The sequence below is a fragment of the Myotis brandtii genome, unplaced genomic scaffold (genome assembly GCF_000412655.1).
Source record: "Myotis brandtii unplaced genomic scaffold, ASM41265v1 scaffold510, whole genome shotgun sequence".
NCBI classification, from domain to species: Eukaryota; Metazoa; Chordata; class Mammalia; order Chiroptera; family Vespertilionidae; genus Myotis; species Myotis brandtii.
Genome location: NW_005369443.1, coordinates 407097 through 421998, shown reverse-complemented (window position 1 = coordinate 421998; position 14902 = coordinate 407097). Strand labels below are relative to the sequence as shown.

The 14902-nt window shown below is 39.5% G+C and overlaps 1 protein-coding gene across 1 annotated transcript in view; it reads left to right on the top strand.

Moving 5' to 3' along the window:
- The first annotated feature begins 21 nt into the window (after positions 1-21).
- The window catches only part of BAZ1B (bromodomain adjacent to zinc finger domain, 1B), a 74656-nt gene continuing 59775 nt past the window's right edge, over positions 22-14902 (top strand). The window contains exons 1-3 of the mRNA XM_005877196.2: positions 22-92; positions 10541-10670; positions 12520-12664. Of these exons, the coding sequence (XP_005877258.2) occupies positions 12566-12664 (99 nt within the window). The 5' untranslated portion in view covers positions 22-92; positions 10541-10670; positions 12520-12565. The remainder of the gene's footprint in view (positions 93-10540; positions 10671-12519; positions 12665-14902) is intronic.

Sequence of the window (14902 nt, the reverse complement as noted above, 5' to 3'; positions counted from 1 at the left end):
ACCCCTTCCCCGGCACCGCACTTTGTCCCCGGGCCTCGCCGTCGAGGAGCGACCCCCACCACCACACCCCCTGGGGTTGGCTTTAGACCCAGGTACCACAGAGAGCGGGGTTTCCTTTGCCTTTTTTTTTTTTTTTAAATTAAACCTTCAAGTGAAGTTTTTAAAATGGTACCCATGTGGCCTCGTGATCCGGCTTGTACAAGTCGACTGCGTTTTACCCCATCTCTGCGGGGGCGCGTGTGTTTTTCTCCTGGTGGACTTTAGGTGACAGAGTCGTGAGGCACGAAACCAAGGATAAAGTTCCGCACTTAGAGGGGAAGGAAGGAAAGTTACTTTGGAGGAGCTGATGTCTTTCCCTATCCGTGCACAGGTTTGGAATTTTGACGACTTAGGAGATCGGTGATTGTTTTTAAGTAAAATTAAAAAATAGATACCAAGACATACTTAGAGTTTTTATGTTGTAACTTAAGATCACGAGGCTGATGTTTTATATACGAAGCATCGTCTCTAATCATTGTTTTCTTGAACAGGCTTAGTTTTTTGGTTAAAAGTTGTACAACTTCTATTATTATTTCTTAATGGATGCCAGTTGAGTCCTATCGACGCTTATGTGTAAAAAAAAAAAAGGTCTTTGAATCAATCTTTCTTTAAAGCTTCAAGAAGGCTAATGTATTTAGTTTTGTCAGCGCCTTCCCTGTGGTAGGACCTGATTTCTTGTAGTTTCTGCTTTTGTACTGAGGAGGAAGTGCCCAGGTGAGGGATATAATTTGATTTCATTTCTTTTTGTTCACTCCTTTAATGTACTTTTAAAAAAATCTTCACCCGAGGATATGTTTTAATTGATTTGAGAGAGGGAGAGAGAGAGAAACATTGCCTCCTGTATGTGCCGGTAGGTACTAGGGATCAACTGCAGCCGAGGTATGTGCCTTGACCTGGATGGGAACCCCGACACCTTTTGGTGTGTGTACCAGAGGAACGCTCCAACTAACTGAGCCACCCGGCCAGGGCTAATGTAATAATTTATAGGATAATTTCATTCGTGTTCGATTGCAGTTTGTGACTATTGGGTGTTTACATATAAAAAGAAACCTGGAAAGTGAGTCCATGCTGTAGGAAGGCTCTTGAAATATAATTATAGCATCTTAGAGCTGAATGGGTCTTGGAGATGTTTAGGTTCTCCTGCCTGCTTTGCCAGGTGGTCCCAGAGAATTGAGATTGACACACACTGAAAATGATGAGAGTCAGGAGTAGAATCCAGTGCTTTTCCTACCTCATCTCTGTACCTAAATTAAAACCATGGAATGGTACTCCTTTTTAATGATGTTAGTCCACTTTTTGTGTCAGTTTGTGGTATAAGATAAGGTCCATGCCCTGGCTGGTTTGGCTCAGTGGATAGAGCGTCGGCCTGCCGACTGGAGGGTCCCAGGTTCGATTCCGGTCAAGGGTATGTACCTTGGTTGCAGGCACATCCCGTTGTGGGTGTGCAGGAGGCAGCTGATCGATGTTTCTAACTCTCTATCCCTCTCCCTTCCTCTCTGTAAAAAATCAATAACATATATTAAAAAAAAAAAAAAGATAAGGTCCATTTAAGGGAGGGGTGGGGATCCTAATCTGGTTCTTTTTATTGTCCTGTTAAGACTTTTAGATTGCTTTGGAGAAGTACTCGAGTTCTTCTAAATATAACATTATTCTAAGGTTGCCCTATTTTTAAAAAAAACAACATACCAAACATTGATAGAGTGAAAAATTACTTGTGGGAATCTGCCATATCCTTTTCAAATGTCATTTTTTGAGCAGTTGATTCCTCACACTAATATTATCAGATGTTAATTTTTCAGGTATGATGCTAAAGGAGTATAAGAAACATAGAGAAGAGACAAATTCTAAGTCCTTTAAGTACTGAGCCATGTAAAAGTGGCTGTAACTAGCTAATTTAGAACTGGCAGCACAGGCTTTTTCATATAATTTACTAAAATCTTTGAAATATAATGATATATATGAAGTGTTCCTCTTAATGATGACAGTTGAAAACTGAAGGTTGAAACTTAATGGTATGTGTTTAATAAAAAATTCCCATACCAGTATTTGTAGAACCCTTTTAACAAAGGAATTCATAAATTGTGTTACATATTGGGGGTATATTGCCCACTTGGGAGTGTCTACAGTGGAAGCACTTTAGGAGGGTTTTTAAACTATTGTATTTTGTGTTCACCAGGTTGGCATATTTATTTATTAGGCTATTAGGGATTTCTTAGAGGAGAACAAGTACGTGGTTGGGTTTCAGCTGCATTTGAGATACTGTTATTTCCAGTTCTTAATTTATGTTTATAATTATGTTTTTAATAGGATTTGAGTAGTTTTCTTCTAAGTACTACCTTTTGATTGCATGTATATTTTATAACAAATTTATATGATTTATTGACTTAAAGCTGTGAGTGTTGGTATGTTCTTAAAAGCATTATTATACATCTTAATTAAATTTACAGTGGTAGTTGTGAATGATGCACACATTTAATGACTGGGTGTTATATATTGATGATTATGTTTTTTGTACTGTGTCTTTGAATCTGTGCTACATAACTCCCTACTGAAGTACTTCAGGCAGGACAGTAGTTGGGAAAATCTTAGTTGGGAAAATTCACTTTATCAGAATACTTTTAGTTAATTTACTTACTGATTTTAAAGAGAGAGAGAGGGAGAGAGACACTGATTTGTTGCTCCACCCATTCACGCACTCATTGCTTGATTTGAAAAAATGTATTTTTTTATTGATTTCAGAGAGGAAGGGAGAGGGAGAGAGAGAAACATAAATGATGAGAGAGAATCATTGACCGGCTGCCTCCTACACGCTTCCTACTGGGGATCAAGCCTGCAAACTGGGCGTGTGCCCTGACCTAGAATTGAACGCTCAACCACTGAGCCACACCAGCTGGGTTGATTCTTTTTCTTTTTAATTTTCTATTTTTTATTGAATTTACTTGGGTTATATTCGTTAATAAAATTACATAGATTTAAGGTGTGCAATTCTATAATACATCATCTCTATATTGTATTGTGTGTTTATCACCCAAGTCATGTCTTTTTCCATCACCATTTCATTTGATTCTTGAATGCGCCCTGACTGGGGATGGAACCAGCAATCTTGGCTTATGGGGACGATGCTTTACAAACTCAGCTACCCGGCCAGGGTCTATCAGAATCAATTCTTGATGTGATTTGACAGTAGTATGTTACATTGACTGTATTTAAGTCAAGGTGGGTTTTAAGGAGGAACTGAACCTACAAGCAGCCTGTTGTAGGTTAATATTTTTGTTGTATTTCTTTAACTATCTTAGTTTCTAAAGCCTAGAAACAACTGGGTTATTCATTTTTTGCTGCATCAATATATGAGAACTTTTAGCTGGTGTAATGAGGAAGGGCTATTAGAATATGGCCAGAATAACTTGCTTGCCTAGAAAACCATGACTAGAGCATGTTGCGTTTTTTTTTTGTTTGTTTGTTTTTTTCAGAGAGAGGAAGGGAGAGCGGGAGAGAAGGCTAGAAACATCTATGATGGGAGAGAATCCTCCTGCACGCCCCCTACTGGGGATTGAGCCTGCAACCTGGGCAGGTGCCCTGATTGGGAATCAAACCAGTGATCTCCTGGTTTACAAGTCAACTCTCAATCACTGAGCTATACAAATGGGGCTAGAGCATGTTTTAAGAGTTGGAGTTGCAAGACAGGCTCTTATTGGACAGTGGAATACTGAGCTCTTATGTTAATTTCTATAATTTAATTTCTTTAACAAGCTATACCACATTAGAGTGATTTATTTTATTAGAGGAAGGGAGGGAGGGAGAGAGAGAGAGAGACAGACACTTATGGGTTGCCTCCTGAATGCATCCTGGCTAGGGATCCTAAAAACCTGGGTATGTGCCCTGATTGGGAATCGAACCTACCACCTTTTGGTGTATGGGACAATGCTCCAACCAACTGAGACACACTGCCCAGGGCTAGAGTTACTATTTTTATTTTTTATTTTATCCTTACCAAGGATATTTTTCTATTGACTTTGATTTTTTTAATATATTTGTTTTATTGATTTCAAGAGGGAAAGGGAGAAAAAGATAGAAACATTAATGATGAGAATCACTGATCAGCTGCCTCCTGCATGCTCCACACCAGGGATCAAGCCAGCAACCCGGGCATGTGCCCCGACTGGGAATTGAACCCTGACCTCCTGGTTCATAGGTCAACGTTTAACCACTGAGCCATGCCAGCCGGGCATTCTATTGACTTTTAGAAAAGGTGGAAGGGAGGAGGGAGAGAGTGAGGGAGACATCAATGTGAGAGAGAGACATCAGTTGGTTGCCTCCCACACTGGTGGGTCTGGGGATCGAGCCTGTGACCCTTTGGTGCTTGGACAGACACTCTCCACTCTCACCACTGAGCAACTCCGGCTAGAGTTATTTTTAACTTAATGACAAACTGGTCGAAAGAGAAAAAAATAGGATAAAAAGCAAATCTTGACTTGGTACTTTGTCATCTCACTTAGAACTCTTAGGGTTATAGTTGTGCTTATTTAACCTCCATACTTTTCTGGGCCACTTCCTTTCAGGCTATCAAGTCCTTCCTTCCTTTCTTCCTTCACTCACTCACTCCCTCACTCACTCAATTTATTTATTTGTTTATTTATTTGTTTGTTTGTTTTAATCCTCACCTGAGGATATTTTTCCCATTGATTCCTAGAGAGAGTGGAAGGGGGGGAGGGAGAGAAATATCGTGAGAGAGACATGCCTTCCACAAGCGCCCCTGCCAGGGCTGGGGAACCTGCAACCAATGTATGTTCTCTTGACCAGGAATTGAACCCAAGACCCTTTGTGGGCTGAGGCTTTAACCACTTAGCCAAACTGGTCAGGGCTCAAGTACTTTATTGAGAGAAACGATTCTTACAAGGCGAAAGAACAAAGAAGCAGCATATTGTAGGGAGAGGTAGCTCTTGAACTCATGAAAGGTAGATGCATAATGAGATAGTCTAGGACTTGAAAATATCTTATCATCTTTTTTTTTTTTTTTTAATATATTTTATTGATTTTTTACAGAGAGGAAGGGAGAGAGAGAGAGAGTTAGAAACATCGATCAGCTGCCTCCTGCACATCTCCCACTGGGGATGTGCCCACAACCCAGGTACATGCCCTTAACCGGAATCGAACCTGGGACCCTTCAGTCCGCAGGCTGACTCTCTATCCACTGAGCCAAACCGGTTTTGGCAAGAGAGAAACGATTCTTACAAGGCGAAAGAACAAAGAAGCAGCCCTTGAACTCATGAAAAGTAGATGCATAATGAGATAGTCTAGGACTTGAAAATATCTTATCATTTATAGTTTATACAACCTTTGGAGAACTGCTTTGACATTTTCTCTCAATTATATGTACAGCAGTAGCTGGAACATAAAAAACATCAATTGGCATTTGCTCTGAATGGTTATTTGAGAGTGAGTGACTTATTTTGGTAACCTAAAATCTGAAATAGGATTTAGAGGCAGCTGTCTCAATATCCTTCTAGTCAGCCTTTTCTCCTTTCATTTTCATTTTTTTCTCTTGCTTTCTTTGAACATTAGTCAGAATAATAACCAGAACAAAATTATATAAACTTAAAAATACCCAGTGTTAAGGGGTGTTGTAGGTATTTCAGTTTTAGCCTTTTAAAAAAAATTGATTTTAGAGCCCGGCTGGTGTGGCTCACTGGTTGAGTGTTGACCCATGAACCAGGAAGCTCCAGTTTGATTACCTGTCAGAGAACATGACCAGCTTTCAGGCATGATCCCCAGCAGGAGGTGTGCAGGAGGTAGCCAATCAGTGATTCTCATCGTTGATGTTTCTATCTCCCTTCCTCTCTCTGAAATGAATAAGAATATATGTTTAAAAAAATGAGTTAGAGAAAGGGGGTGGACGAGAGAGAAACATCGATTTGTTCCACTTATTTCTGCATTCACTGGTTGATTTTTGTATGTGCCCTGACCATCGAACCCACAACTTTTGGGTATTGGGACGATATTTGAACCAACTTGGTTTTTAAAGTAATCAGAAGAAATGGTTTAAAAACAAGCAAGATTGAGAAAAAAGGAAGTTAAGGTGAGAAGCACACACAAAGCACCAGAAAAGAGGATTACCAGTGTAGCCAATTAAAATATTTTGCCTGGGTGAGAAATGAAGATCAGATGCTGGATTTGTTAATGGCTCTGTTTGCTATTGGCAAGGACTGACGAGAAATGTGTAAGTGGCTGCAGTTGGGGACTGAAGCAATGAGGATGATTCCCTCATTTCTGATTAGGGCACTAGGGCCATTCAGTGAGACTGGAATTATCTGTTAAAGTAGCAAGTTTAGGAGGATGAGGTGGGGTAATAAGAATTTAGTTTAGAAACAGTTGGGTTTGAGGTATTATGAGGTATCTAGGCGGTACTGCTATGTTGTTGACTATATGGGTCTTGATCAGGAGGGCCATTTGTATATTTATAACATTCACGGACCATAAAAAATTATCAACTTAAAAATTAACTTGTTATATTTGGTCAAACTTTTTTTTTGCATGTACAAAGCTGTTGGTTTATTCAGCCACAGAGTTGGGGAAAGGCTTACAGTGGCTCAGGTCAGAGTCTCTCCTTTAAGTCCTGGCTACCCAAGAAGAGAAGGGGTCCTTAGTAGGCAAGCTGATTTTTTTAGCGTGGTCTCAACTGGCCATGATACTGTGAAGAAACACTTGTGTCCTCCCTTTAAGTCCTGGCTACCCAAGAAGAGAAGGGGTCCTCAGTAGGCAAGCTGATTTTTTTTTTAGCGTGGTCTCAACTGGCTGTGATACTGTGAAGAAACACTTGTGTCCTCTGTTTTGTTGTCAGGGATATATCTCTAACTAGTAGCCCTGCGCACGAATCCGTGCGCCAGTAGCTCGCTGCTGCCCTCCTGTAGCTCCTCCCGCCCCCCTCAAAGCTTTCTGTCCTGCCCCTCCTGTAGCTCTCTGCCGCCCGCTAGTAGCCAGTAGCTCGCTGCTGCCCTCCTGTAGCTCTCCGCTGCCCACTTGTAGTTCACTGCCCCACTCTCCTGCTGATCCGTGTTCCGGTTGTTATGCGGTTGGTTGTTATGCGGTCGGTAGGTCGGTCGTCATGCTGCAAGGCATAATGACCATTTGCATATTACATCTTTATTATATAGGATTATTATATAGGATTGGTAATGAAAAGAAGCTCAGTGGTTGGCTTCATAGTCTTCTGGTGCAGCAAATTTTGTGCAGGGGATGGTGGGATGAGTCGTCAAGGACATCTGGTGTGCATGGATCCAACATTTTCCATAAGTGGTGCAAATGCTCTTGGAAACTGGTGACTTAGCTATTGGACTATCTGGAAAGGTAGCCTTAACCTGTAAATGAGAAGACAAGGGAATCTTTTTATCATCTGTTCACCAAGTTTTGGCGGTGAAGAAGAAAAGACAGTGGCTAGATAGGATGGTCAAAGTTTCCAAATGTTTATTTCATTTTGTTTTTTAAAATGGAGCTAGCTATGCAGAGTTGAACGGCAAGCTGAGAGGAAAAGCAAAGGACAGAAAATTCTGAAGCTGGGAAACTATGAGCATCCCTCAGAAACTGGAAGGGCGGATGGCCTTCCCTGTTGCCCTGGTCAGTTGGCATCCTGAGCATTGGTCTGCATAAAGGAAGTTGCTGGTAGATATTCCGGCCTCAAATCTCAATTCCCAGTCCTCAGCTCGTACTGCACAGGAAATTTCTAACACAAAGCTGTTTCCTTTGTCACACTATTTTCTGTTTAGAGTGAGCATAGGAAGTAATCTGTCCTGTTCTTTTAACAATTCCAAGGGAATGCCAAAACATCCCCTGGTCTTGGCCTTGCTTGATATATAGTTGTCACAGAACCAAAGTTCTTCCTGACCTCTGCCCTTAATCTTTCCTGCTGCAGTTGAAGCCCATTCCCTCTCATCCTGTCTTTGGAAATAGCATGTGGTAGCCAAAAAAAAAAAAAAAAACCTGCTTGGATAAGGCAATCTGCAGCAGGTAAAGTAATATGGATTTCCTCCAGATCCTAAGGAAGTTGTCCTCATAGATTCTACATTCGTGTTTCCCCCTTAGCCTTGCCTCTCATGAAGATATGGGGGCACTCAAAAATACTAAAGAACTTCCAATTATAACTCATTTCCACTAATATTGTAAGAGAACTATCCCTTTGGCCATCTCAGAGATTCAGATCTGAGAAAACCAGAAGGAATTCCTCAGCTAGGAAACTAAAATATATCTTAAGCTACCCAAGAAGAGTTACACGTGCTTAAGAAGTAACCAGACACCCAATCCAGTCAGCCTCAGAGCCTCTCTGTGTCACCAAGTAGATTCAAGAAAGAGTTAAGTTTTTCTCAAATGCCATCTCAAGAGTCTAGGACAGTGATGGTGAACCTTTTGAGCTCGGCGTGTCAGCATTTTGAAAAACCCTAACTTAACTCTGGTGCCGTGTCACATATAGAAATTTTTTGATATTTGCAACCATAGTAAAGGCAAGACTTATATTTTTGATATTTATTTTATATATTTAAATGCCATTTAACAAAGAAAAATCAACCAAAAAAAAAGTTCACGTGTCACCTCTGACACGTGTGTCATAGGTTCGCCATCACTGGTGTATGGGATGATGCTCCAACCACCTGAGCCACACCAGCTAGGACAATGTTCTCTCTTTAGGATATATTTGTTAATATCATTTACATTCTCCCTGATTTCTCAGTGAATTTCTTCAGTGTTGCTAAGTAACTATTAAACTGCTAAACATTTTGTTTGTTTAAGTAAATTCACTTACTGATTGTCTTTATTTTACCTCCACTCCTCAAGTGCAAACAGGCAAACAAAAATAAAACATCCATCTTGTTAGTTATGATATAAAAATACCATTATAGTTATGATAATAGAAGCCATGCTATTGCCTTTTTTTTCTTTACTGTAGTTCACCCTATCCGTAGGGGATTAGTTCCAAGACCCCCCCAATACTGTATTTGAAAAAGTACCGAAATATTGAAACAGTACTGAACCCTATATATATCATGCTTTTTTATATATATGCATCTTGATAAAGTCTAAGGCTTCTTTTTGGCATATCTCATTTTCCAGTAACATTACTGATGGTGCTTTGGGGCCATTAATAAGTAAAATTAAAGTTATTTGAACACAAGCACTGAGATAACCATAATGGTCCATTGGATAACAGCTGGCTACTAAGTGACTATCACTCAGGTAGCGTATACAGCCTGAATATGCTGGGCAAAAGAGATAGTTCATAGAATGGGATGGCACAAGATTTAAAACATAAATTAATTATTTCTGGAATTTTCCACTTAATATTTTTGAACTGCGTTTGACGGGGTAACTGAAATGAGAGCAAAACAGCTTAAAGGGGACTATAAGTTTTTATACATTTTCAGTGCTTGTCTTTATATGACTATACTAGAGACTCAGTGCATGAAATTCAGCACAGGGGTGGAGGGGGTGTCCCTCAGCCCGGCCTGCATCCTCTCGCAGTCTGGGACCCCTTGGGGGATGTTGGGCCTAAACCGGCAGTCGGATATCCCCTGCAATCCAGGACACTGCATGTGCCAATGACCATACTTTTCATACAGGTGAAAGGCATCTTGCTGTTATATGGGCAGCTACATTTTTTTGCTCTGATTATAAAAAGTAGTACATACTATGATCCTTCTGAGGCAGTAGTACCATTTTCCCCATCTTATGGATGGAAAAACTGAAGCAGAGAGAAGTTAAGTAATTGGCTGTGTTACACAGTTATAAGGGTCAGAATCGGGGCTAACCACAAAATGCAAGCCAGAGTCCATGCATGTCATTGCATCATCCTGTTTTTTCAGTGTTGGAGTAGCCTTGCCAGGTTTTAATTTTTAAACCTAAGAGACTGTTCCCAATATATAGGGTAGGGTCCCTAGGCCTGGCCAGCGATCAGGGCCATCTGTGGGGCGACCAGTGGGTGGGGAGATGAGGGTGCCCCTGCTGGCACCCACCTTGGCTGGCGGCCTGGCACCGCCCCGCATTGAGGGTCTGCCCCTGGTGGTCAGTGCACGTTACAGCGACCAGTCGTTCCACTGTTTGGTCAATTTGCATATTAGGGTTTTATTATATAAGATTGAAGTCTGACTCGTGGTTTTTAATGTTACTGTATTTTGTTTAATCCTTTTTTAAAAATATATTTTTATTGATTTCAGAGAGGAAGGGAGAGGAAGAGAGAGATAGAAACCTCAATGATGATAGGGAATCATTGATTGACTGCCTTCTGCACGTTGGACTGAGCCTGCAACCCAGGCATGTGCCCTTGGCCAGAATCGAACCTGGGACCCTTTGGTCCACAGGCCGACGCTCTATCCACTGAGCCAAACCAGCCAGGCCAATTTTATCTTCTCAATATGTATATCATAGAAAGGATACTGTAGGTTTTTTTCTATATATAATTAAGTATTTTATGAATATGCATTAGTTGTCTCTGTTGCTTGAATATTGTTTTCCTGAGCCACTGCTAACAGAGAGTATGAAGCCCGCTTGGAGAGGTACAGTGAACGCATTTGGACATGTAAGAGTACCGGAAGTAGTCAGCTAACACACAAGGAGGCCTGGGAGGAGGAACAGGAAGTTGCTGAACTGTGAGTAATATAAACATTGCTTTTCTAGCACCATCTTCACATTATTAGGAAAGGGGGCATAGAAAGTAAAGCAATATTTATATTAAAATTTATGGGGGAAAAAAATTTATGGGGCATAAACTGGAATTTGTTACATTAGTATACTGTATTAGTGTCTAAGTGCCCTTGCTTAGTGGAATTTTGCTAGTAACAAAGTGTGTGAAATAGTTATGTATATACTTTAGGTAATTACCAGGCTTTTGAATATTCTTGCTCTACTTTTATCCTGTAAATATTTTGAAAATGTGGTTCTAAACAGTGGACACAAATATGATCTAGAAGTAATATGGAGGTAGCAAATAAGCAGAGATTTTTTAAAATTTTGTGGTCATTTGAAATTTAAGTTAGTATTTACAGCAGCTACCAAAAATAAACACAATTTAAAGACCATTTATCTAAGTGGGGCAGTTGAATGAGGAGTCTGTTTTTTAAAAAATATATTCTTACTAGTTTTAGAGAGAGGGAGAGAGAAAAATATCAATCAGCTGCCTCCTACACGTCCCCTATTGGGGATCGATCCTGCAACCCCTGCAGTGCCCTGACCAGGAATTGAACATGGGACCTTTTGTGACAATCCTCAACCAACTGAGCCACACCAGCCAGGGCTGAATGAGGAGTCTTAAAATTCCTGTCTATATTCAAAGTGCCTACTTGTTTTGGTATTCTCTCAAAGAAAACACTCAGAATTGGGCATTAGGAACATGTAAAAGATAAATAGAAACTAGGGATGTAAATTACTCTTTTGGGAATTTGGAATAGAAATTTTTTCTATGGACTTCTTATTGACTTTTCCTGATAACCCATAAGCAAAGAGCATATAATTCTGCTCTTTTGCTGGTGTAACAGAACACTGGGTTTAGTTGAGGTCTGGGTTCTAGTTATGGCTCCAGGACTAATAATTAGTCAAGTTTGTTAACCTGATGCCTGTTTCTTCTTAGCTTGGGTCACTTACATCGTTCTGTTTTAGATTAGTATTATTTATGTATATGCCCTTTTTAAAGTGTACTAAACCAGGTGTTGGCCACCCTTTTCTTTTTTTTTTTTCTTTTTTTACATGGGACCTTTTGTGACAATCCTCAACCAACTGAGCCACACCGGCCAGGGCTGAATGAGGAGTCTTAAAATTCCTGTCTTTATTCAAAGTGCCTACTGCTTTGGTATTCTCTCAAAGAAAACACTCAGAATTGGGCATTAGGAACATGTAAAAGATAAATAGAAACTAGGGAATTTGGGAATTTGGAATAGAAATTTTTTCTGTGGACTTCTTATTGACTTTTCCTGATAACCCATAAGCAAAGAGCATATAATTCTGCTCTTTTGCTGGTGTAACAGAACACTGGGTTTAGTTGAGGTCTGGGTTCTAGTTATGGCTCCAGGACTAATTATTAGTCAAGTTTGTTAACCTGATGCCTGTTTCTTCTTAGCTTGGGTCACTTACATCGTTCTGTTTTAGATTAGTATTATTTATGTATATGCCCTTTTTAAAGTGTACTAGACCAGGTGTTGGCTACCCTTTTCAATAAACTGTCAGTTAGTATGGTCTTTTTCTTAGCTATTTAATTCTGAGGTTGTACAGTAAAAATAGCCATAGATAATAATACATAAGTGAATGGGAGTGACTGTGTTCAATGAGAGACACATCAGTTGGCTGCCTCCTGCATGCCTCAAGCCTGCAGTCCAGGCATATGCCTGGCTGGGAATCGAACCCGGGGGACCTCTTGGTCCATGATATTACCAAGCTCAATCCACTGAGCTACACCAGCCGGGCTCAAATTTTCTGCATTTTCTTGGTAATAACATATTTGTTTAGTTTGAAGGAAGAGTTTCCTGCCTGGTATGAGAAACTTGTTCTGGAAATGGTTCACCATAACACAGCCTCCTTAGAGAAGTTAGTAGATACTGCTTGGTTGGAGATCATGACCAAATATGCTGTGGGAGAAGAGTGTGACTTTGAGGTAAGTTCCTATATTCTTTAAAAATATGAGATTTGATTCACTAACCATATATCAGGATTTGAGCATAGATTATCCAATGCATATCTGTGTGTATAAAATTGTGTTACATGAAGTCTCTACTTAGTATTAAATATAAAGGCCAAATTTTAGAATACTGGGCTAGCCATTTTACATTCTTGCCGATTCTGCACAGAAATGTTGAGGTAGTAAACAGGCTCAGATAATTAAATAGGTTTGTTTACATTGTTGTATATATTATGAGTGATTTCAACTGTATGTAATGAAATATCTAACAATGGCTAGTACTTCTCTAACTTTAGCCTAAATAAAATCTTAAACTATTCTTAAACTATTTAAAAATATTGAAGAGGCCCTAGCCAGTTTTGCTCAGTGGATAGAGTGTCGGCCTGCAGACCGATAGGTCCCTGGTTCCATTTCCAAGGGCATATGCCCAGGTTTCAGGTTCAGTCCCCAGTAGGGAGTGTGCAGGAGGCAGCCAATCAATGATTCTCTCATCATTGATGTTTCTATCTCTCCCTCTCCTTTCCTCTCTGAAATCAATAAAAATATATTAAGTAATATATATATTGAAGAGGAAGGAATGTTTCCAAACTCATTTTATGAAGCCAGCATTACCTTGATACCAAAACCAGATAAAGACATTACCAAAAAAAGGAAAACTTACAGGCCAATACTGTTGAGGAATATAGATGCAAAAATTTTCAACAAAATATTAGCAAACTGGATTCAATAATGCATTAAAAGAATTATATACTATGACGAAATGGAATTTATCTCAGGGGTGCAAGGTTAGTTCAACATCCATAACTAAATCAGTGTAATACATTTTATTAATGAAGTATAAAAACATATGACCACCTCAGTAGATGGAGAAAAAAGCATTTGACAGAATTCAGCATCCTTTTATGGAAAAAATTTTCTTGTGTGAAGATTAACAAATGAAAAAGGAAATAGAATAGAGAGCCCAGAAATAATTCCTTGCTTATTTGGTCAATTAAGCTACAATAAAGGAGGCAATGATAGACAGTGCAAAAAGATGAAATTGGACTACTTTCTTACACCATATATAAAAATAAACTCACCTGGCCATTATTGTTAAGTGGTTGAGCACCGAACCAAGGTCGCCAGTCCCAGTCAGGGCACATGCCCAGGTTTCAGGCTCGATCCCCAATAGAGGGCGTGCAGAAGGCAGCTCTCAATGTTTCTCTCTCTTCCTTTCCATTCCTCTTTCTCTAAAAATCAATAAAAACATATTTAAAATCAAAACAAAAAAATCTCAAAATAGATGAAAGATTTAAATGTTAGACCTGAACCCATAAAACTGAATGAAAACATAGGCAGTAAACGCTTTGACATTGCTCTTCGAAGTGTCTTTTTGGATATATGTTCTTTTTATAAAATTGATTTTGAAGATAGGGAAAGAAACATTAATTTGTTGTTCCACTTATTTATGCATTCATTGGTTGATTCCTGTATGTACCTTAACTAGGGATCATACTCATAACCCTGGTGCATCCTGATAATAATCCAATCAACTGAAGACGACCTTGCCAGGGCTGGATATATGTTTTCAAGAGAAGGAAACGAAAAAAACAAACAAATGGGACTACATCAAACTAAAAAGAGTTTGCAAAGCAAAGGAAATCATTAACAAAATGAAAAGACAGCCTGTTTAATGGGAGAAGATACTCACAAATGATACATCCATAAGGGGTTAATATTAAAAATATATAAGGAACTCACACAACTTATTACCAAAAAACAAGCAATCCAATTAAAAAATGGGCAGAAGACTTTAACAGACATTTCTGTTAAAGGACATAGAGCCCTAGCCTGTTTGGTTCAGTGGATACAGTGTTGGCCTGCGGACTGATGGGTCTTAGGTTCAATTCCAGTCAAGGGCATATACTCGGTTGCAGGCTCCTCCCTGACCTGGGCCCTGCTCAGGGCTCATGCAGGAGGCAACCAATCGATGTGTTTCTCTCACATTGATGTTTCTATCAGCCTTTCCCTCTCTCTTTCACTCTCTAAAAATCAATGGGAAAGTATCCTTGGATGAAGCTTAAAAATAAATAAATAAATAATAAAAGAATAAAATACGTTTAAAAACAAACACAAACAAGCACAGAAGGACCTACAGATGGCCAACAGACATGAAAATATGCTCAATATCACTAATCATCAGGGAAATACAAATTAAAACAACAATGAGATATC